At 49.9% G+C, this 19,790-nt stretch overlaps 9 protein-coding genes across 9 annotated transcripts; 6 read left to right on the top strand and 3 right to left on the bottom strand.

Annotated features, from left to right (window-relative positions):
- Positions 1-23: 23 nt before the first annotated feature.
- On the top strand, positions 24-518 carry NFIA_100080 (putative integral membrane protein; the record flags this gene model as incomplete). Its single annotated transcript, XM_001262267.1, has 1 exon — positions 24-518. The coding sequence occupies one exon, from the start codon at positions 24-26 to the stop codon at positions 516-518; it is 495 nt and encodes a 164-aa protein (XP_001262268.1).
- Positions 519-797: 279 nt separating this feature from the next.
- NFIA_100070 (Zn(II)2Cys6 transcription factor) lies at positions 798-2,549 on the top strand (the record flags this gene model as incomplete). Its single annotated transcript, XM_001262266.1, has 3 exons — positions 798-1,588; positions 1,635-2,085; positions 2,136-2,549. 3 exons carry the CDS (start codon positions 798-800, stop codon positions 2,547-2,549), a joined length of 1,656 nt encoding a protein of 551 aa, XP_001262267.1.
- Positions 2,550-2,590: 41 nt separating this feature from the next.
- On the bottom strand, positions 2,591-4,093 carry NFIA_100060 (pepsin-like aspartic protease; the record flags this gene model as incomplete). Its single annotated transcript, XM_001262265.1, has 2 exons — positions 2,591-3,486; positions 3,535-4,093. 2 exons carry the CDS (start codon positions 4,091-4,093, stop codon positions 2,591-2,593), a joined length of 1,455 nt encoding a protein of 484 aa, XP_001262266.1.
- A 426-nt stretch (positions 4,094-4,519) lies between these two features.
- NFIA_100050 (uncharacterized protein) lies at positions 4,520-4,990 on the top strand (the record flags this gene model as incomplete). The annotated part of the gene is made up of 1 exon (XM_001262264.1): positions 4,520-4,990. The coding sequence occupies one exon, from the start codon at positions 4,520-4,522 to the stop codon at positions 4,988-4,990; it is 471 nt and encodes a 156-aa protein (XP_001262265.1).
- An 834-nt stretch (positions 4,991-5,824) lies between these two features.
- On the top strand, positions 5,825-6,202 carry NFIA_100040 (uncharacterized protein; the record flags this gene model as incomplete). Its single annotated transcript, XM_001262263.1, has 2 exons — positions 5,825-6,082; positions 6,134-6,202. 2 exons carry the CDS (start codon positions 5,825-5,827, stop codon positions 6,200-6,202), a joined length of 327 nt encoding a protein of 108 aa, XP_001262264.1.
- Positions 6,203-7,777: 1,575 nt separating this feature from the next.
- Positions 7,778-9,318, bottom strand: NFIA_100030 (uncharacterized protein; the record flags this gene model as incomplete). Its single annotated transcript, XM_001262262.1, has 3 exons — positions 7,778-8,350; positions 8,402-8,511; positions 8,586-9,318. 3 exons carry the CDS (start codon positions 9,316-9,318, stop codon positions 7,778-7,780), a joined length of 1,416 nt encoding a protein of 471 aa, XP_001262263.1.
- Positions 9,319-10,779: 1,461 nt separating this feature from the next.
- On the top strand, positions 10,780-12,342 carry erg13A (putative hydroxymethylglutaryl-CoA synthase; the record flags this gene model as incomplete). Its single annotated transcript, XM_001262261.1, has 4 exons — positions 10,780-10,839; positions 10,901-11,003; positions 11,050-12,113; positions 12,166-12,342. 4 exons carry the CDS (start codon positions 10,780-10,782, stop codon positions 12,340-12,342), a joined length of 1,404 nt encoding a protein of 467 aa, XP_001262262.1.
- Positions 12,343-13,266: 924 nt separating this feature from the next.
- On the bottom strand, positions 13,267-14,741 carry NFIA_100010 (putative amino acid transporter; the record flags this gene model as incomplete). Its single annotated transcript, XM_001262260.1, has 2 exons — positions 13,267-13,323; positions 13,377-14,741. The coding sequence occupies 2 exons, from the start codon at positions 14,739-14,741 to the stop codon at positions 13,267-13,269; spliced, it is 1,422 nt and encodes a 473-aa protein (XP_001262261.1).
- Positions 14,742-18,688: 3,947 nt separating this feature from the next.
- Positions 18,689-19,350, top strand: NFIA_100000 (uncharacterized protein; the record flags this gene model as incomplete). The annotated part of the gene is made up of 3 exons (XM_001262259.1): positions 18,689-18,965; positions 19,021-19,125; positions 19,190-19,350. 3 exons carry the CDS (start codon positions 18,689-18,691, stop codon positions 19,348-19,350), a joined length of 543 nt encoding a protein of 180 aa, XP_001262260.1.
- Positions 19,351-19,790: the final 440 nt, after the last annotated feature.

Below are 19,790 nucleotides of genomic sequence, written 5' to 3'. Positions count from 1 at the left end.
TATCTACGGCACTGATCATCATCATGGCCTCTGGACTCATATTCGATCCCCTCCAGCTACTCCGCGTCGCGCCATTAGCCACCAGCACAGGCAGTCTCGTGCATGCCCTGGTTGAGCTGTTCTCCAACTCGGCCTTCCTCCAACCGTCTATCCGGAAATCCTCCGACGCTGTCCTGCCGAAATGGTACACGTACATCTTCAATCGCCAGATCGTCTCCGTCCTTGCGCTTAACCTAGCCACCATCTCCACCGGTGTATCAAATATTCTACTGAGTCGGTCGCGCAGTGCCCTGCCCCTGTCGCGCACAACGTTCTACTGGGCCGGCGTTGTGGGTGCGGTGGCGCATCTCTTCTTCGTGCCGTTTGTGGCGCCTCGGATCCAACGTATAGTCGAGGACAGCAACGAGAATGGAGCAACAGTGGAGATGGAAGAGTGGCTGGGGTTTCATCGCATTAGGATGTTGGTTGCAGATCTACCAGCGTGGCTGGCATTTGCAGGAGCTGTCATGGTGGTATAATCATCTATACAATGGAATATGTATAATTTTTTCATGCCTAGAAGTTCGTCAAGGCCTCCAAGTCCGGCAGGATATCCACAAGGACCAGCAGTAAATTGATTGTTGCAAGTCCAATCACTGTAAATCTCACACCAACGTTAGGAATTTAGGTCCCTTTCATTGCCTTCATACGGGTTAATCTTGGCGTGGGATGACTCCGAAAACCTCCACTTTTTCTCCGTTTTTCGATCCTCCCCGCAATTTCTCTTCAATCATGCACCTAGCAATCAGACCTACAAGATGCCCCGCGACACGCAGATGGTCAAGCAAGCCTGTGATGCCTGTCGACGTCGTAAAGTCAAATGTAACGCTCAAAGGCCCTGCAGCCAGTGTCGATCGGCCGGGCTAAGCTGTCGAACATCACTGGTCCGACAGAAGAAAGGGCGACAAGGCCAGTCGGCCAACGTTCTCTCTGAATTGCGTACACAGAATGCTCAAGGCAATGAGCCATCTAACCCTACGATTGCAAGTCTAACAGTGGCTACTTCTATTGTGAATCCAACGGGCGGACGATGTCGATTTGCGCGCAAGGAAAACGTCGTTCCTAGGGAGCTGATCCGGGATTGCTCCGAGTACTTCTTCGCGCGCATGCAAGGTACAGTTCCTATTCTACAGGCGGAAACCTTCCAGAGATATGTGGAGCAGATGGATCATTGTATTCATGCATATTGCTTGGTGGTTTCCTTTTGTGCTTTTGTCATGATGCAGACGGGGTATTCCTCCGCCCAAGCTGCAGGCCCAAGATGGACCCAGAGTATGGACGCCGGGCGCGAATTGCTCGATGAAGCGACAGAAGCGCGAAAGCATCTCGATCCGCTCACTGTCCCTGTCCGGCAGAGCATCACCATCGCGTTTCTTCTGTACGGCTGTCATATCGCGTTGGGGAATCAGCGCCATGCGTACTATTTCCTCCGGGAAGCGACCACCTTGTACACCGCTGGCATGTTGGATACTCAATCAGGCGCATTAGAGGGCGATGAAGACAATCCCTCTTCTGGCAAGCTCTTTTGGTTGCTTCTGATTTCTGAACGGTATTTTGACTTGATGGCTCGTGTAGAATAGTTCTAATTCAAACAGAGCCCATGCCATTCGAAGACATCGGCCCGTCACCCTACAGATTTCCGCCAACAGTCCGACTCTGGAAGATCCTTCCCCTGAAGACACATCCAGTATTGGATTCCGCTGTCTGGCCGACCTCTACCGCCCGTTCGACGAGTCGTTCCTCGGGCTGTGGAACGGTACGCATACCACATGCTCCCGCGAGTCGCTCATTCTTCTCGACAAACATATTTGTGATGCAGTTCCCCCCGACCTCCAGCTTCCCGATATCCCAATGGCGGATCTCCGTGTCTCGCAGCAGTGGCTACGAACCATGATCTGGCAATTGTCCACCACCGCGGGCTTTCTATCCAGCAAAGCCAGCCATCCGTGCATGGAATTTCGGTATCCGCTGCAGATTGCCCGAGACCTGTCCTTGGCGACGTGGAAGCTGTCAACGCAGAGTATGGAAACGCATGGGATTGGACTGGTTGGTGAACCTTCCCGTCTGTACACAACAATGCTGATTAACCGTCACAGATTGAGAAAATCTTCGAAGTAGCCTGCACCCTCACCGATGTCATGGCTTGTCTATCGACGGCGGGACTGCGCTCGTCCGGGTTCAACTTGGGCCCGCAGGATTACTTGAAGCATTTCTTCTCGCTTGTGAACACTCTCCCAGGTGGTCGACAACGGTTTCTGCCATTGCTGTTGACAAAGGTGGGACAGACCTTGCCGTCCATGCTGCAACCCATAACACAGCACCTGAATCTCCCAGCAGCGACCGTGGAGACTCTTGTGCCGGCCGAAAAGGCCGACTCGGAGGCCTTTGGCGACATGTGGCCGGATGACCAATCGTACAGTGACTTCAACTACGCTGAGATGAGTCGGATTGGCGACAAAACGCCGGAAATCGATGAAGCGTTTATGCAGTATCTGCAATCGAGTCCTTGATATTCTATATGGAATCTCTCGTAATCAAGCGACCAACACAGCTATAAAGGAGCTGACACAAGGGAGACAATCAAGCCAGCAAAAAGCAACTTCACATCCATCTGGACATTAATTGCTATACTGCCATGGTTACCCTCTGTCCCCTTCGTCAAAGGCACTGCAGTCGGCATATTTACCGCCGTTGTAGCTGGCGACGGCACCGGAGTCGCACCGGGCACCGCATCCTTGCCTGTCCCGATTTCGAGGATGGCGTCCACCCCAGGATTGAAGTTGGTGTTGGCCATCGAGGTCTCCCGATTGGCTAAATCAAAGACGACATACGTGCTACGGAGAAAGGTATCGCCCAATACGGGTATCCCGCTGGTACTTGTATAGATACCGAACACGCACAGCACAGTGTCTCCGTCCATATCGACCCCGTTCAATACGAGCTCGTGGATACTGACATTGATTCGGACACCGGAGAAGTCGAACGTCAGAGTAATGTCCCTGTCTTTCATGGAGCACGGGAGAACGGGGACATTGTACTCGGCGTTGTGTGTGACTCCCAGACCAGAGTAGATCGCTGTGGTGAGCGATTTGGGTAGACGAGTCACGCTTGCTCCTGAGTCGATGGTGACAAGGAGGGGAAACTCGGTATCTGGATATTTGGTTGTATTTGACCCGCGCTGTTGCAAAGCAAGCCCGGTCAATATGACACGGAAGAATGTGTACACGCCGCCAGTGGGCTGGAGGGGAATTGTCTGGAGCTGTCCCAAATACTTCGCCGTGTTCACGCCTCCAAAGAGGATTGTCCCACTGTGCGAGGTTACATCCTCCATCCAGAGGCTGTACGTAGCCGACTTGATGTGACCAGCTTGCACCAGGGCTTGAGGAAAGTTGGGATACTGAGTGCGAGTAGCTTCAAGCGCAGGAAATCCAAGACCCAATGTTCCTCCTGCTTACAGTCAACGCATGTTGGTTGGGCATGTATGGAGAAGCGTACGATTTGAGGTGCTCTCCTCTGCTATGCCAAACTGGAATTGACTCAGCATCACTCCGCCTAACTGAATCGTATCTTTGACATAGTCCCCCGTCGCCTTCGTGCCATCCTTATATGTGATGTTGAACTCGTGGTTGAGGAACGTGTAGGTCCGCGATGAGCTATTGTCATAGATCCCATACCGTTCGCAGTCATTCGCCATGTTCTGGCAAAAGTTCGACGAGGGGATATTGAACCAGGTGTCGCTGCTTCCAGTGTCTAATACCACGGCAATCTCTTGCTCTGAGGTCCCAACAGTGACATTGGCTGTGTATAGCGCCATGGCATCCTGTGACGTTAGCTTCGCTGTCAAAGTGAACTCACAGTGGCATACCTCATTGAGTATCCCTTCAGATAGTATCGAGTCGCGCCTCGACGCAGGGCGATGTATTTTGAGAATGTCATCGTTCCGTTGCCGGTTGAATCGAAGCTCGACAACAGCCGGGCTATCTCCCTTGCCATCAGCAATGGCATTACTTGTCCGAATTGCAAAAGAGAGGAAGGCCAACAATCCCTTCCTCATGATGTATATTCTCCAGCTATAAGCATAGCGTGGCCGAGGCCACTACATATCTCATGGCCGACTGGAATCCATGTTTGAAGCGCAGCGTCCAAACTGTCAAGGCAGTAGGGGAATTTTTCAGCCTCGCCAGGCAGAACTAGTACCAATGTTACATCGTGCTCATAGTCGATTAGAGAGACAAGGCTAGAGTGGGGAACCAACATGTACGGTTGATCCCATTGGGAATTAGATGCGGCCCATTAATAAAATGACAAGCTAAATGACACTAACGCTTGCCCCTGGTCGATAGTGGACCATGGGGCCAAAAGTCCCGAATCGCACGAGTCAGTCGTCAAGATATCCATAAGCAGTCCCCTTCAGTGGCATGAGGCAGTCTGGATCCGGCTCCGACTGTCGATCCGTCGTCTGAAGGCGATCCTGCTCGCAATGATTGCCGACGCTACCGACAATGTCCAAGCCCTGAACGCTGCTGAAAATGCCGGATTCTTTACACGGACCGAGCATGATATCTCCACCCGGAGATTGAGAAGATTCATCGCCAGAGAGCTTCTTCTCCCGGCCGGTAGACCACCATCATCTGCTGCATTTTGGACAAAGAAGGGTAGAGTAGACTGGGAATCTGTCCGAGTCCAGCACTGGTCATTAGCTCTGGAATCGGTGATGAACGGTGTCTGCAACGTCGGCGCTCTGCTGATGTTCCTTTCAGAGGACAGATTCAAAAGAACATTCTACCATGTGAAGGCGCCCTCAGAAAATGACCACTGGTTATTTTGGAGATTGGTACAGCCTTGCATATTTCTACCAGCCGTGATTCAGAGTCCTTTGAAGACGTACCCGACGGTGACGGGGGAGCGGTTTACTAGCAATGGGATGAGGAACTTTGCTGCAGTAGGATAAGCCGAAGACCCTGGAAGTAGCTATATTATCTCAGATTTTACTGTTTGTGTTTATGAAACAGCAGAACTATACAACTTGAAGCTATAAAACGGCATCTGACCAGCGAACAACCCTCAAAGAACGCGAAGAGCATTATGGTAAATATAAGTCTGCCTTTTTACATGCCGTACCCTTACCATCTAAGCTTCTATTATATGTCACACATTTCCTATAAGACATGTCCTTGTGGTCTTTGTTGCTTTCCCTTTCAACAGTAGTTATGCAGAGGTAGTATATCCATATCTGTCTGCCTAAAGCTCTTCCACAGCCACCAACCATCCCTGCTAATCAGAGGGGCATTCTCTACACCCTTCTATAACAGATTACTTCATAGTACATCTAATCAGACAGCCATGCAACGAAATGGAGTTCGTGGCCACCAGCCACAATGACGTCATTCCAGCCCTATCTATATCAAAGCACATGAACAAAAGGGCGTCCACTGAGCCATTGATCCTTACATATCTATAATTTTAGAATACTAATTAAGTCCTGATAGACTATTATAGCTGCGGGACCGACGTAGTGATGATCCCACATGACGTGCGGGCGTTGGTCCAAGGGCTGTCAAGGGCTGTCATATTACCTGCTCGAAGATGTAGATCCCTTGGCATACGTTGTGTGTCACCACTATGATGTCTCAAAAAGGATAGAAGATGCTATAAAAACTACATCAAGCTGGAGATAAAGATTACCATTCACTATCATCCATCTCAAGCTGTGCCATCTGATCCAAATACTTGTACAAACCATTCCATCGAAGATCTACCAGAAGTACAACCAACCACTATCACAATGTTCCGTCGTCACCGTCCCACCACGACCACCACTCGTACCTCCAAGCCCAGTCTATTGACTCGTCTTCGTGGTCCTAATGCCCGCACTCGGACCGTCAAGACGAAGACGACCACGACGCGCCATAACGGCGCCTACGGTCGTACCAGGGCCACTGCTCCCGTACATCACCACCGTCGAAAGGTCACACTGGGAGACAAGGTGTCCGGAGCGATGCTGAGATTAAAAGGCGCTTTAACACATCGACCAGCAGTAAAGGTATGATTGTGCTGTCGATTATGTAAAAGGATAAGCTGACTGGTGTTATAGGCCGCTGGCACTCGCCGCATGCATGGCACTGATGGACGTGGAACCCATCACCGTCGTGCTTATTATTAAGGACTTTGCATATGAGTTATGATGAGATACCCGAGTTATGATGTCTGTCTGTACTATAGTGTATTTGTATCAAATTCATGTTGTTCAATTATGATTTCAAGACAAGTGCTTTCGGTAGTGTGCACCTGTAAACTGCACGACATCAGCCTGACAGAGGGGAATAAATGCATGCCCAAGGCGAGTCTCCAAGATCGCATGAGGATGACTCCCACTACGGCCGCAATAATAGACGGTGTCTCTACGATCAGCTCAATGCGCTACTCAAATCTCTGGAGATGCACTTTCCTCCCACTGTATGTCAACACTGAGCTGAACAACTCTGGAGATGCGAACATGACAGCGGTGGATAGCGAGGATTTGGTGGAGGACACGATGTTGCTAAATGCGGTCTGGAGAAGAGGAGAGAAATTGTATACAAATTCCAGAAAGTTAGCAAGGGGATAAGAGCAGGGAGCTTAGTATCAAGGGTTAGCTAAGAAAGGGATGGAGGAATGTCTAGGCAGGAGACACTTATATATGAGCGAACCCCGTCTTAAGCATGTCGGTCAGATTATCTAAAGGATGCTCTCTATCAAGTCATTTATCATCATTAAATTATCAAATATCAGTATCTACTCCGTCCGTAGTATGAGGGATTATCGCGTTGTTTAACCCGATTTGGAAATTCACTGGCGCTGGATATCTGTTAGCCAATCCGAGATAATAACGTTTGTATGGTGAACGCATATACACGGAATATCAAGGGAAGAAGGTCTGATTCTTCTAATCTACGATCTAATACTAGAATTTATAGACAGGAAAGATAGATTCCAGCGAATTGAAATTAAATGGGCGAGTTGAATCGCAATATGATCTATTTCTCGTGATCTGATTGGTCGAATCAGAATTCCAGAGAGTTCCGTAAATCCTTTACTAGATTCGGCAGCCAAGCTGGCTGACAATATCAAACTCCGCCCTAGCGGAAATAACAGCCTGGCGACATTATAAGAACACAACGTCAATTCCAGCAGGATTTTGAGTCAGTCGACATTCAATCGCATCAAAGATCAAAATGTCGTGCAACGACTGTCATTCCTGCGAGAAACCCTCACAGTCCGACTCCACGAACCAGGGTGTCACTACCCGTGCCCTTCAACGGATGTCAGCGGTTGTCCCGGAAGGATCAGCGCTGCTATCCTGTTCATGCTGCTGGTTACCAGTGCGTTCCATGACATAACTATAACTATTCAATATGCACTACTAACTGCTATACAGACAGTTTTAGATTTTGTCTTTGCGGGTTCAGTGACCGCAGCAGGCATTCAAAAACTTCGTCCTCTCTTCTTGGCTGTCTCCGTCTTGACCCTGGCGTGGAGCATCAGTCGTCAAGGCCTCAACAGGAGCAACCTACGACGAGCAATTATTTGTGCCTGTCTACTAGCTTGGTCGCAGTATAGCGAACGGGCACAGTCTGCAAAGGGGCATCACAGCTGTCATTAATTTCAGAAGTACCAACATTATGCTTAACACATCACTTGTGACCTCAAAATACAAAATTGAGATTCCATTGATGACGCCCGTAGTAATCAATTTCAGCTACTGCAACAATCTCCGCTGGGTCTCTGGTAATTTCTCCCCATGAATCCATCTTATTTCTTCCCCATTTTCCCCGTCCCACCAACCCCGCGCCCCATGTTCGTACATCTTTCGCCTTTTTTCGATCAACGGCCACATAGCCATCCAGCGTCTGCCCGCCCGAATATCGTCGTCTTGCTGCGGTACCTGGAAAGGACCTCCCAGATCTCTCCACTTTTCGAGACGCTGGCTGTCCCACATGACATACCCAAACCGTCGGAGCTCACGATGCTCCTTGTCGCAAATGATTTGATAGCACCGAGCATCGTTGTGGGCCCATTGCCATGCTTGCTGGGGGCCACAGTCGCTCTCGTATGCAAACGGCTTTCTCACAACCTCGTCAATTTGCTCAGCTGTGAGGTCTCTGTAGAACATAGCTCCAAGGGGGCCCACGGCGAATCTCTGCAAGAATTCCAGTTCATTTACTAGGAGCCAGTTCGAGCAGCGGGAGTTTCGAACTGAGATAAGCTCGATGCGGCTGTGGTGGTTGGCTCTTATGACAAATCGATGAAGGGCCGTCAATCCTTTCAGCAGCTAGTTAAAAGTTAGCAATATGTCAGAATATGGGACTGAGAGCTTACTTACAAATCCCCTCTTGTGTTGGCTTCCCATGAAAGCTTCCCATGTCTCGTTGTCGGAGAAATAGACGGTATAGTAACCCAACTCGACGTCGTGTGCTGCGATGTTGTTAAAGGCTAGATGTCACGGTGAAAGTCAGCGGGGAGATGGACCTAAACAAAAACAGAAACGTAGCAGGGGATAGACATACCTGGTGAGATTCTCCAGTACAAGTACTCATTAACCGCGCCGATTTGTTCCATCTCCCAGGGCGCGTGCTTGCCGAAGAATATGTCAAACTTTTCCCGATGCTGGAATTCGGACGGGGATGGACGTGCGTAGTTGATGCCGCCAGTAATCCAGCGCTCTCCTCGGTTTCGAAAGCAGAAGAGATGGCCGATCGTCTCCTGTAGGTAGAATACCCGAGCGACACGGCACCATTCAGTCTCGGAGGGTGCGTGGATTGGAAAGTTTAAGGGTGCCACGAGACCCAGGGCGTTGTCGATGTAGTCGTCTGCGAAAAAGGCCACGCTTTCGTGGAATTTCACCAGATCCAGAGCTGCTCGAATAGTCCATTTGAATGACTCGACCAGGCGACGGTTGAAGTACAGGTCCAGTATATCTAGAACCTTTGCCCTCGTCCATGGTTCGATATTCCGTGCATGGGAACACAGGACAGCGTATGCGAGTAGGTCTCTGGGTATGTGACGTTGGATAATTTGCAATATGATCGGAGTCTTGTGATTGTAAAAGGCCGAGTACAAAGAAGAATGGCTTAGTATGGCGGATTTGAGCGATTCAGTGTCTGGAAGGTCGCATAGAATCTGTTGTCGGCACTCCAATGGAAGCACATTGAATGAGAATGAAGGTGCTTCGCGTCTGTCCGCATCCTGACGAACGGGAGGAGATGAGATCATGGCAGCCGCGTCTGTCAAGAAAGACATTTTGCTGCTGTATGTCTCAGTAAGATAGAGGGAAGAGAAGAGAAGGAAGCAGGTCGATGAAGATGGTTTATATATTTCTATACTCATGTCACGTGGATGTTACTGCAGCAAGTGAATTCGATCTCTTGTGTGAAGATTATATGGGAGTTACCGATATAAGAGGTAATGGACATGAACTATAAAGGAGATCTCCGATTCTCATCTGTGAGCAGTAGAGTTATTGGCATTCTCCGATATAAGATAAGACCATGGACAACAATGATCGTCAATGTGTCTAAGACATATTCAGCGTTAATAGGGACAACCCGAAGAGTGTTGACATTGAGCTCCCCTCGAGTCAATCTTATGGCCGACCTGGAGCTGAAGGTTAGAGACTGCTACGGAAAAGCGATGCCTCCAAATGTCAATGATATGCTGCCTGCGCACATCAGATACGACGGACAGAACTACATTATCAACGACGCAAGTATGCTGCAGACTTGGAAAAGCAATACACAACCCATCCCAAAAGGTAATTACTGGCGAACGCACAATTTACTTGAGCCGGCCGTTTCGCCGGCCAAGGACGACGCTCGGGGGGGTCATGCTGTGCTCTGCGATTCGAATCTCGGATATGACGGGCATCGAGGCATCATTGGATCCAGTCTGATTTCTACGAGCTCTGAAGTGCATCATGAAGATGGACCGGTCACATAGCGCAAATCTATTGAACTCTGCCTGTTTGGTGAGTAACCCGATCTTTTCAGGTGGTGACCAGACACTAGCCAAGGGAGGTAGACATGAATCTACTGTTATTACTTCAGCGAATGGAGTACACCTCTTTCGAGCAAGATATCAAGAGTCTCCTTAGATTCATATGGGCATGATGTCATGGGAACCTAAAAGAAGAAAACTGCAAGGGTGTTCCTGGACGATCCACGTCACTATATTTCAGCCGCGACAAGTATTCTATGGATGGATATCTAGGGAAATCTGCACCCAAATAATCCAGTTACGGTTGCATCTTTGTGAAATAGCTATACCTGAGTCCTTTCTTTTGACTGAGGGGAAGTATAATCTTAATGTGCTCAGACAGTTGGTAGATACAGGACAGCATTGTGCATACAACAGGCGTGAGATGCCATCACCACAACAGACACCAGATCGAAGTGTCATCCAATGTCCAATAAAATTAACTTATCCATCTACTTGTAACGCAACATTCCAGCCCAAGAGGCAGGGGGAGGCCTAGTCTCGGTGGAAAGGAACAGCAACAGGTGCAGATGATGCTCCAATGTACACTGTAGGACCCATCACAGCTGCCTGCAGTTGACCCCTCAGCTCCCTCGTTATAGATGTCATGAAATGTAATAAATAAGCGGTCTGCGTCCTCAAGCTGCTCTCCATTACCTGATAATCGAGTTCCTGCGCCCAATTTCATCAGTCAATATTGAGTCAAGAGTGACATTCTTTCGACCAACCATGCCTTCCTCTGCTCAGAACATAGGCATCAAAGCCCTGGAGATCTATTTCCCTAGTCGAGTAGGTTCGCCAGTGCTTCTCCTGTTGCAGTTACTAAGAACCTTGGCTAACAGAAGTGCAGTATGTCCCCCAGACCGAGCTAGAGACATTTCTGGGAGCCAGTGCAGGGAAATACACCATCGGACTCGGTCAACAGAACATGAGCTTTTGCGATGACCGTGAAGGTGAGCAACCCATCCGATGGAAGAAGCATCAACACTGACAGCTTAGACCTCTACTCTCTTGCCCTGACCGCCGTATCCTCCCTTCTGCGCAAGTACTCGATCGACCCCAACACCATCGGCCGTCTCGAAGTCGGAACCGAGACTCTGCTGGATAAGGCCAAGTCCTGCAAAACGGTGCTGATGCAGCTGTTCGGCGACAACACTGATATCGAGGGCGTCGACACATACAACGCCTGCTACGGCGGGACCAACGCCCTGCTCAACGCAGTGAACTGGATCGAGTCTTCATCCTGGGACGGCCGCGACGCCATCGTCGTAGCGGGGGATATCGCCCTGTATGAAACGCCAGCGGCGCGTCCCACCGGTGGTGCCGGCTGCGTGGCCATGCTCATCGGTCCGGATGCCCCTCTGGTGCTGGAGCCGGTCCGGGGTTCCTGCATGAAGCACGTTTATGACTTCTACAAGGCGGATTTCAAATCCGAGTACCCGCTGGTCGACGGGCAGTTTTCCAACACCTGCTACCTGGGTGCACTGGATGCATGCTACCAGCGGTATCAGGCCAAGCAGCGCGCACGGCAAGAGGCAAAGACGAATGGGACAGCCATTAGCAATGGTCACAAGGCCAGTTTCCTGGACACGTTTGACTATTTCGCTTTCCACGCGCCAAACTGCAGGCTGGTGGCCAAGGGGTATGGCCGGTTGCTGTTCAACGACTTCAAACTAGAGCCCGGATCGTTTGACGAGGTTCCGGCACAAGTCCAAGAGGCCGACTTCGCCGCTTCGCTGACAGACAAGGGCCTAGAGAAGCTGTGTGTCAGTCTCACCAAGGAGAGATTCGTCAAGCGCGTCGAGCCGTCATTGACCGTCCCGACGAACTGCGGCAACATGTACACCGCCAGCGTGTATGCGGGTCTCATCAGCCTGATCAGCAATGTCCCCAGCGACCGACTGCAGGACAAGCGCATCGGGATGTTCAGCTACGGGAGCGGTCTGGCTAGCACATTGTTCAGCTTCCGTGTCAAGGGCGACACGACCGAGATAGCTCGGAAGATTGGCTTGCATGATCGGCTGAGTGCTCGAACGGCAGTATCGCCTGAGTTCTATGATCAGGTGAGTTGTTTTATATGGATGTTCTGATCATCGGCTGACTAAGGTATGGTAGATGTGTAAACTCCGCGAAAAGGCATATCAGCAGAGGAACTACACTCTCGAGGGAAGTGTCGAGAGCCTTGCCCCAGGAACCTACTTCCTGGTGCATGTGGATGAGGCATATCGACGCAAGTATGACATGAAGCCATACCTCTCTATGTGTGAGGATCAGCATGGACAGGCTGTTTAATCAAGAGCGGGAGTAGGACAATGAGATCATTTTACTTCGAGAATATTGTCATCCAACATGACTGGCCAATAGGGCACTTTCAATGAACAGACGGCGAAAGATAAGAGTGGGAATATTAAGGTACGGACTAGAGGACCACAGTGTAGGGCAAGTGGAACAGTGGATCCTTACATGGGCCTTCATCATTAGCAAAGACGATAGATATTATTGCTAAGTCATTGTGCCACATAATCGTAAGATTCGGAGCAGTGTTGATCAACAATACTGCAATCCAGAATGTACATCTTGACAGCTGAAAATCATCCGAAGCAAATGATAATAGTAGACCAAGAATACGAGAACCACCCTGAATTGGACTCCGGTGAAGGAATACTGAGCAGATCCTCAGCAGACAAGACAATCACCCGGGATTTCCCGAGTGTCTCCGGCCGATGCCCGATGGCAAATTTGAAGGCATTTCAGCGGTTCGGACTTTGGTGTATTTGGGTTTATCAGTTTGATCCACCAGCTAAGTACTTGGCACCATTCAGCGATGGTTTGTAAAGGTTTTCTAGAATATTCAGGACCGAAGCTTAACCGTGGTTCCTTGCAACATAATTAAGGTTGGTGACAGAAATCAGGAGGGAGATTAGTCTAGGCGCTGTCAAAATTTTCTACCACTTACCAGACATTGGATCGCCTATCGGTTGTAGTCACTAATGTGTGAGATCCTGAAAGGTCAGAGTAGAATAAATTTATGATTCGCTTGCTCAGATATCGAAATAAACGCAGTATGTACATGCACATCATCTATGTTGAGCCAGCCGGTGGCTCGTCTAATCATAAACTGGGAAGAGAAATGTGGTATATCGGCGACAAGTCTTAAGCCGTTCATATATGATACAACCAGCGCAGTTTCAGCCGTAGCTGTTGGTGATTCGAAGTTTAGACCATGTGGCAGGCGAAAACACCTCTAACCTTGCCCTCCCTGTAGTTGATGATCTAGTGTCGACGTTAGTGATTGATGGAAAATGACAGCTCGGGAGGATGCTTACAATGTCATCGATACTGGAGTAGGTACCACCGACCAGGGTGACGAGACCAATAATCAAGACGAGGACGTTCAAGGCACCAAGGGCCAAGTTCTTAGGCTCATTCCACTTGCCCTCACGGATGAGAAGGAACCACATCAGCGCAGGGAAGTAGAAGGTGAAGCCTGAGATGAAGAGGGCAGAGGAGATGGACAGCAGGTCGGAGAAGAAAGGAATCACCTCAGCGATGATGAATGCGACGACGGTGATGACGGTGATCAGACCGAGCCAGGTGGCCCAGCCAGTGGGGGTGTTGATGAAGCGGATGTGGGAGTTCTTGAAGATGCGTCCATGGATCAGACGGCCACAGACGACGGTGTTGATGGAGCCACTGATGAAGATGACAGGCAGGGCGATACCGAAAGCCACCCGGCTGAGAGTGTGTCCGGCAGATAGCAGCGCAGGGCTCTGCACGTCCATGCCAACAAAAGCGTAGATCAATGCACCAGTGAGAGTGTAGATGAAGATTTCCACCAGACCCAGCGCCCAGATCGACTTGACAAAGTCCTTGGGGGTATGCATCTCGTCCATAAAGGAAAACTGGCACATGGCGAAACTGTAGGCGAAAACGATGTTGGTGATGGCGATGAAGGCATCAGTGAAGGTGATCCCTTCCTTGGGCCAGGCTGACCACTCCACTCCGGACAGACCACCCGGTGCATTGCCGCTCTTGATGCCAGTGCCAATGATGGTGATCCCAATGGCGGCAATAATCGACACAAAGTCGACGTAGCCCAGAATAGCCATTTCGGCAAAACTAGGAGGGACGGCGACCAGCAGCAGGATGATGGCAGACACAACGCCGAACACGACGGAGCAGATGGAACTCTCGGTGATGTTGGTAAAGGCAATAGTGCCGGTCAGACAGTGTGAGCCGGTCAGGAAGGTGAGTTGGAGGATGAGCATGACATTGATCAGTTCGTAGCCGAAGCGGCCGAACATGAGCCGTCCCGCATCGGGATAGTGGGCGACTTGAGGGAACTTGAGCTTGACCTGACCGACCACATAACTGGTGTAGATGGCGACAAATCCCAGACCAACACAGCAGATGACACCAGCCACCATACCCAGAGTCGCGAAGGAGGAGGGGATCGACAGACTACCAAGCGCAATGGCCTCCACGATGAGCACGACGGTGAGACGCTTCCATCCGAGACGGCTGAATTTCTTCACACCGTGCTCATAGATGTGTCTCTCTGCCTCGCTCATCTCCCCAATCATGTCTCCATCGTACTGGGGAGGAGCAAGGAATTTCTCGCCCTTCTCATTGTCGGCTCCCACGGCCTTGCCGGTATCAGAGTAGTCAGAAATGTCGACTGAGGACCCCATGTTGAAGGGGAGGGTGAGGTTGCAGACGGTGGGAGAGAAAGGGAGAAGAAAGGTGGACTGAGCCCCAAGATCGAACCGTCTTCCTCGAGTCGTGAGAGCGAAGAGCAGAGGGAGAGAAAAGTGAACAAGCCAGCTGTGTGCTTTATAAACTGGCCGAAGGGGCGGGAATGGGTGTGGAGCGGAAAAGTGAGGCAGAGACGGGGGGTGGGAGAAGGAGGGAAAAGAGGCCGATTAGAATAAATACAGTGGCATGATTGGACTACTATGGGATTACAGAGCACTGCGTATGGGCTGCATAAGCCAGACTTGGAGACCTTTTTCTCCAAGGGCACGAGCGATAGCAGGGAATTTCTTTTATTAATTAGATTCTGTGGCGCTGGTGTGCGACGATCCACTATGCGTACCAGGTTACTGCATTTGGCATCATCCAGCAAATGACCGGCAGACGAAGGGTGGACACTTTGCCACAAACAGGTTAGACTGCTGGCAGTCAATGACACTCTGTGAAACGACACGGCTGCGTGGACCCATTGTGACGTGGAGTCGAGATAGCACCAAAGTGATTGCATTTGGTAATAGATATCACCAAAGGGAAATAGTCATGTCGATGAGCCCAGATCCCCGCGAAAAGTCCCCGGAAATCGTTCAATGGCCATTGCGGGGGTCCTGGAACAGTTCTGGAGAAGCGACACGTGTAGAATGAAAGCAAGGGATATGATAGAAGAAGCCTTTGATACCTTGACTGACATGAATAAAACTCTGCGGACGATCGACGGTGGCGCCGCCCAAATCCGATCTTAAGGGCAACTGGCATCACGGCAAGCAACAGGACAAGCCAGACAAGACACGACAAGGCAGCAATTGGCAGAAATTGGCAGGGAATTTCCGCCACCCACAGCGCAGTCAGGGCCGAACTTGGTCTAGTGTGGTCAGGTGAGATAAGATAAGCATGTAGCGGTGCGACCGGCTGCGTCGGATTTACGGAGTAGGGCGAATAAGAATGTTCGACATGTTCGACAGGTTCGACTTCAGGAACCGGAAAAAAGTCAATTCCGCCAAGAGGCTAGGCTATTTCAGGTTAGTGTCGGGTTGCCTTGTCCCTGGATGCCGAAATTATTATTTCCTCCCTCTCAGTCCCAGGCGTGCTCCTGTGTACGGAGTACTCCATACTGTGTACTACTGTCAGTTGATTGCGGAGTATACGGAGTACATCTGAACCCCCCTGAATCAGACATAGACTTATTCTTCTCTGAGACATCTTCTGTATCCTATCCTCGATGCGTTTGGGAGTCACCGGCTGAGGCTTTGGCTGACTGCATAAAATGCTTGCGTCATGAAAATGTCTCAGACTAGTCCCGATCCGGCAACCGCAGGGCCAGGATCGGTTTCCCAGTAATATGTTGAGGATGTCGCGGCTGCACCTCATCTCGACGAGGGTATCCTACACGAGTTGCCTGTTTATTTGGGATTCCATTATTAATACAGTTCATACTGTGGATATCGCTCTCTCTTTTGCTCCATATTGTTGGGGAAGCCTCAGGATCTCCATGCGGAGAGGTGGACATTAGACCCCGCGTTCACGACTCCGTTATGAGCCATTTTTATAAACAATATCGGGTCGAAAGCTGAAGTTGCGATGCTGCAGAGACGATCCTTGGAGACGTGAGCGTAAAGCATATTCATTGCGCGAGTTATTCAGGGACAGTTGTGCTGATTACTCAGAACGGAAGTTATCCGAAGTTACCTAAGGTGGCTGCTCGGAATCCAGAACAAGCCTAGTTGTGATTGTGCTGAAGTAGACACCTTGGAGTCACTGCTGTCCTCACTGCCGTCTGGGCCCTAGAGCAAACGTGACTATTGCTCTGATATTGTCAGATCGCAGATTGCCAAGCAAAGGGTAAACACCTCTGTTGGGAATCTTCGGTTGAGCAACGGGTGCTATTCAACAACAGAAAAATCCCGCATCATGCTTAGCAGAGGTGCATATAGTCCACAGACCATTCTGGAAACCAGCAAAGACCGATTCTCGGAAAGAGGCGGGTTCATCTCTGCTACTCCGAATGCACTTCCACTGGTTCAGCAATGATGAACTGCCAGGCTCCGATGATAACCCTTTGACCATGTCCGACAGTCGTCGGACACACCTATATGTATGAGAACCAATCACTACAGGACTAATCAAGGCGCATAAGCTTCGTCGATGAAACAGAAACTCTTGCCAGTTGAGGCAAAAGCACAACAGATTGTTTTGACAGCCTTAGAAGATGCGTGTACCAGTTGGTCCAGCGTAGGCATAGGAACCCTACCCAGAGAGACCCATGGAAACTTTCTTAGGAATCCTACAAACGTACACGTGTCCCTCCCTTGCAGACTCATGGAAGTTTTTCTCCTTATGCTCCCTTGCTTTCTGGAAGACTGTCGAACGTGACCCTTACCTTGAGCTGCAGTCAACCCGTAAGCCTGTTGTGGACGGTCCTGCTGAGGAAACGACTGACATGCAGGTTATCCTCCCTTTTGCGAGAATCCATGGCATTTTCCAGGGAGTCAGCCTGGATACCTGAAACTTCGAGTAACCTTGACCTCGACAAATTGCTGCTGCATGTCGATCCAGCCACACCCGAAGACGAGGGGATGGCGTGACACCAACATAGTTTATCTACTAACTCCGTCATCAATCAGGCCACGAGATATGTCGAAGCTCAACCCTTGCTGTATACTGTCGCACGTGCGCCGGTAAAGCTTAAGAATCTCATGGTCTATCTGCCGATCTATCACGCTTGATTAGATCACAACTAGAGCCACAATCTGCTGGTGCCCAAGGTGCCAGGCGCTCTAACCGCATGGGAACCTGTCACAGCGAACACATGATCTTGCAAGGGATGCCACGATTGCCACCGACAAACTCGTTTTTCAAATTTCAGTGGAAGAGCTGACGTGAGATGACTGAGATCTGCGCACCATCCCTTGCATATTACGATAAAGCGGTCTGATAGATACAACAGGATTCCACCAAGATTGTGGCGGTGGCATATCTGAAACAAGTGTCAATCTTTGGTTGAATGGATAATACATAAGTGCATATCATGACGTTGAAGATGAGGAAACTGGAAGGTTTGTCGGGATTCTCAAGAACGCTGGATGACGGGTTCTGGTCAGATTCCAGGACCAGCACGCTCTCAAAATACATTTCTCCGGCTACTCCGTCTCGGGATGCCAACCCTCAGATAGCAGTAAAGACGTCTTTGCGACGCGGTGAGCCTTGAGCAGTGCTGCAAAACGCTCATCAGATGGTTCTGCAAGCCCTGGCCACATCTGATCTGACTATAAGGGCCGTGATCCCCTGCTCATTCAGCCTGTTCTTGTCGCCGATGCCTTAGAGTACCAGAATCACTTCTTTGCTGGCTGTACCGCAGTTATGTCTCCATCCTCGCGGCAGCGGTAGGCTACAAGTCGAGTCATCACAATGAGCATACCCTATCATATTGGGCAGTGTCCACAATCGACGACACCAGGGTTATCGTACGATTCTATGAAAGAGTTTAGCTCTTGCATAGAAATTGTCAAGAGCTTAGGAGGATGCGGTGACTCAGTACTCACTACTATCATACACCTAAACGGGAATGATACATATATCGTTGTTATCTACCTAGTACTCCCAGGAAACTTCAAGCTTCATGATCAATGCCTGAGACTGATACGTCCCGCTGGTAGATCGATTGTCAAACTATACAATGATTATTTCAAAACTAGTAATCACTGAAGAATGGGACACAATGTCAAAATGATGATGCTATAATTCGCGCTTCTCCGCTGACGTCATTACTCGCAACCAGCTTCAATTGTCGAGTCCCATAAACCTTGATATTTAATCAACCTGCATCTCTCGAGCAAATTCTCTCCTATCAAATATTAATCTTAAAACCATTCTACTACCTCGATCCATCGACATGCCTGAATCCTCCTTCTCCATCCGCAGTCGTCGCGGCGACGAGCTCACGCGACTGGCGGACCAGCACATGCAACATGACCTGCAACCCGAAGATCGCGACGTGCTGAAAAGCGCCGCCTCCAGAGTGTCCCTCTGGACGACCGTCGGCTCGGCAGTTGGAATTGGCCTTGGCCTCTACGTCGCGTTCCGATTGCGAAGCACGCGCAAGGCGTTTTTCGAGGCATTCCGCGCAGCGGAGAAACCCACGCAGGTGGTGTTTGCGGATGGTCGAACTGGTGCGAGAGTCCTCTTCGGCGGAAGAAAAGATTGCAATTGCTGACAGAGAAATAGAAGCAATCCCTGATATTACCCCGTTATTGAAGCCGACAACATGGGGAGACTTTGCGACATATTTCTTTGCTTCCGCTGGTGGACTCTTCTTGGGCGGGGAGCTGGGTATGCCTGGTGCAATACTTATATACAAAAGATGCAATGGTCGCTAACCTGTTTTTCTCTACAGGCTTCTTTGCCGGAGCAGCCAGTGGAAGTCGCAGTATTACAAAGGACCCTGAGCGAAGGAAACGCATCGAGAACGCATTCCGGAAGTTCAGAGCAGACGTGCTGCGCAAGGAAGCGGACGCATTGGACAGTGATCAGAATGTCTTTGAGAAAATGTTTTAGGAAATGTTTCTCGGGTTTGATGAGCTGTACGATAGTCTGTCATGCGTTCGATAATTGACCTGGAGTGAATGTTCAACACAGCTTCCCATCTAAAGGCAATGGCCGACGCAACAATATGAACACTTGCGCTTCATCAGTAGCTCCATTTATGAGCGATGTTATATGCGCTCCGAAGCGAACCTCTATTCGCATCGTCTTCAGTATTCTAGGTACTACTCATCTGCCTTTGCGTAGTATCATATGAACATACCGACAGCATATGTGGCAGTGAGCGCCTCTCCTTAATGGGTCATGCAGCTGAAGCTCATACTCTACGCATACTGGGCAATCTGCATGGATTGGCGGATATCGTCCCCTCCAATAGAGTTCCATCAACCACACAAGTATCGGCAAGCGCACTATTAACGCTAGACATTTTAGCACTTCTGGCGCTGTTTGCA

The sequence above is a fragment of the Aspergillus fischeri genome, genomic scaffold, assembly GCF_000149645.3.
Source record: "Aspergillus fischeri NRRL 181 1099437636262 genomic scaffold, whole genome shotgun sequence".
NCBI lineage: Eukaryota > Fungi > Ascomycota > Eurotiomycetes > Eurotiales > Aspergillaceae > Aspergillus > Aspergillus fischeri.
The sequence above is the reverse complement of the archived record's forward strand: the minus strand, read 5'-3'. Positions and strand labels throughout refer to the sequence as shown.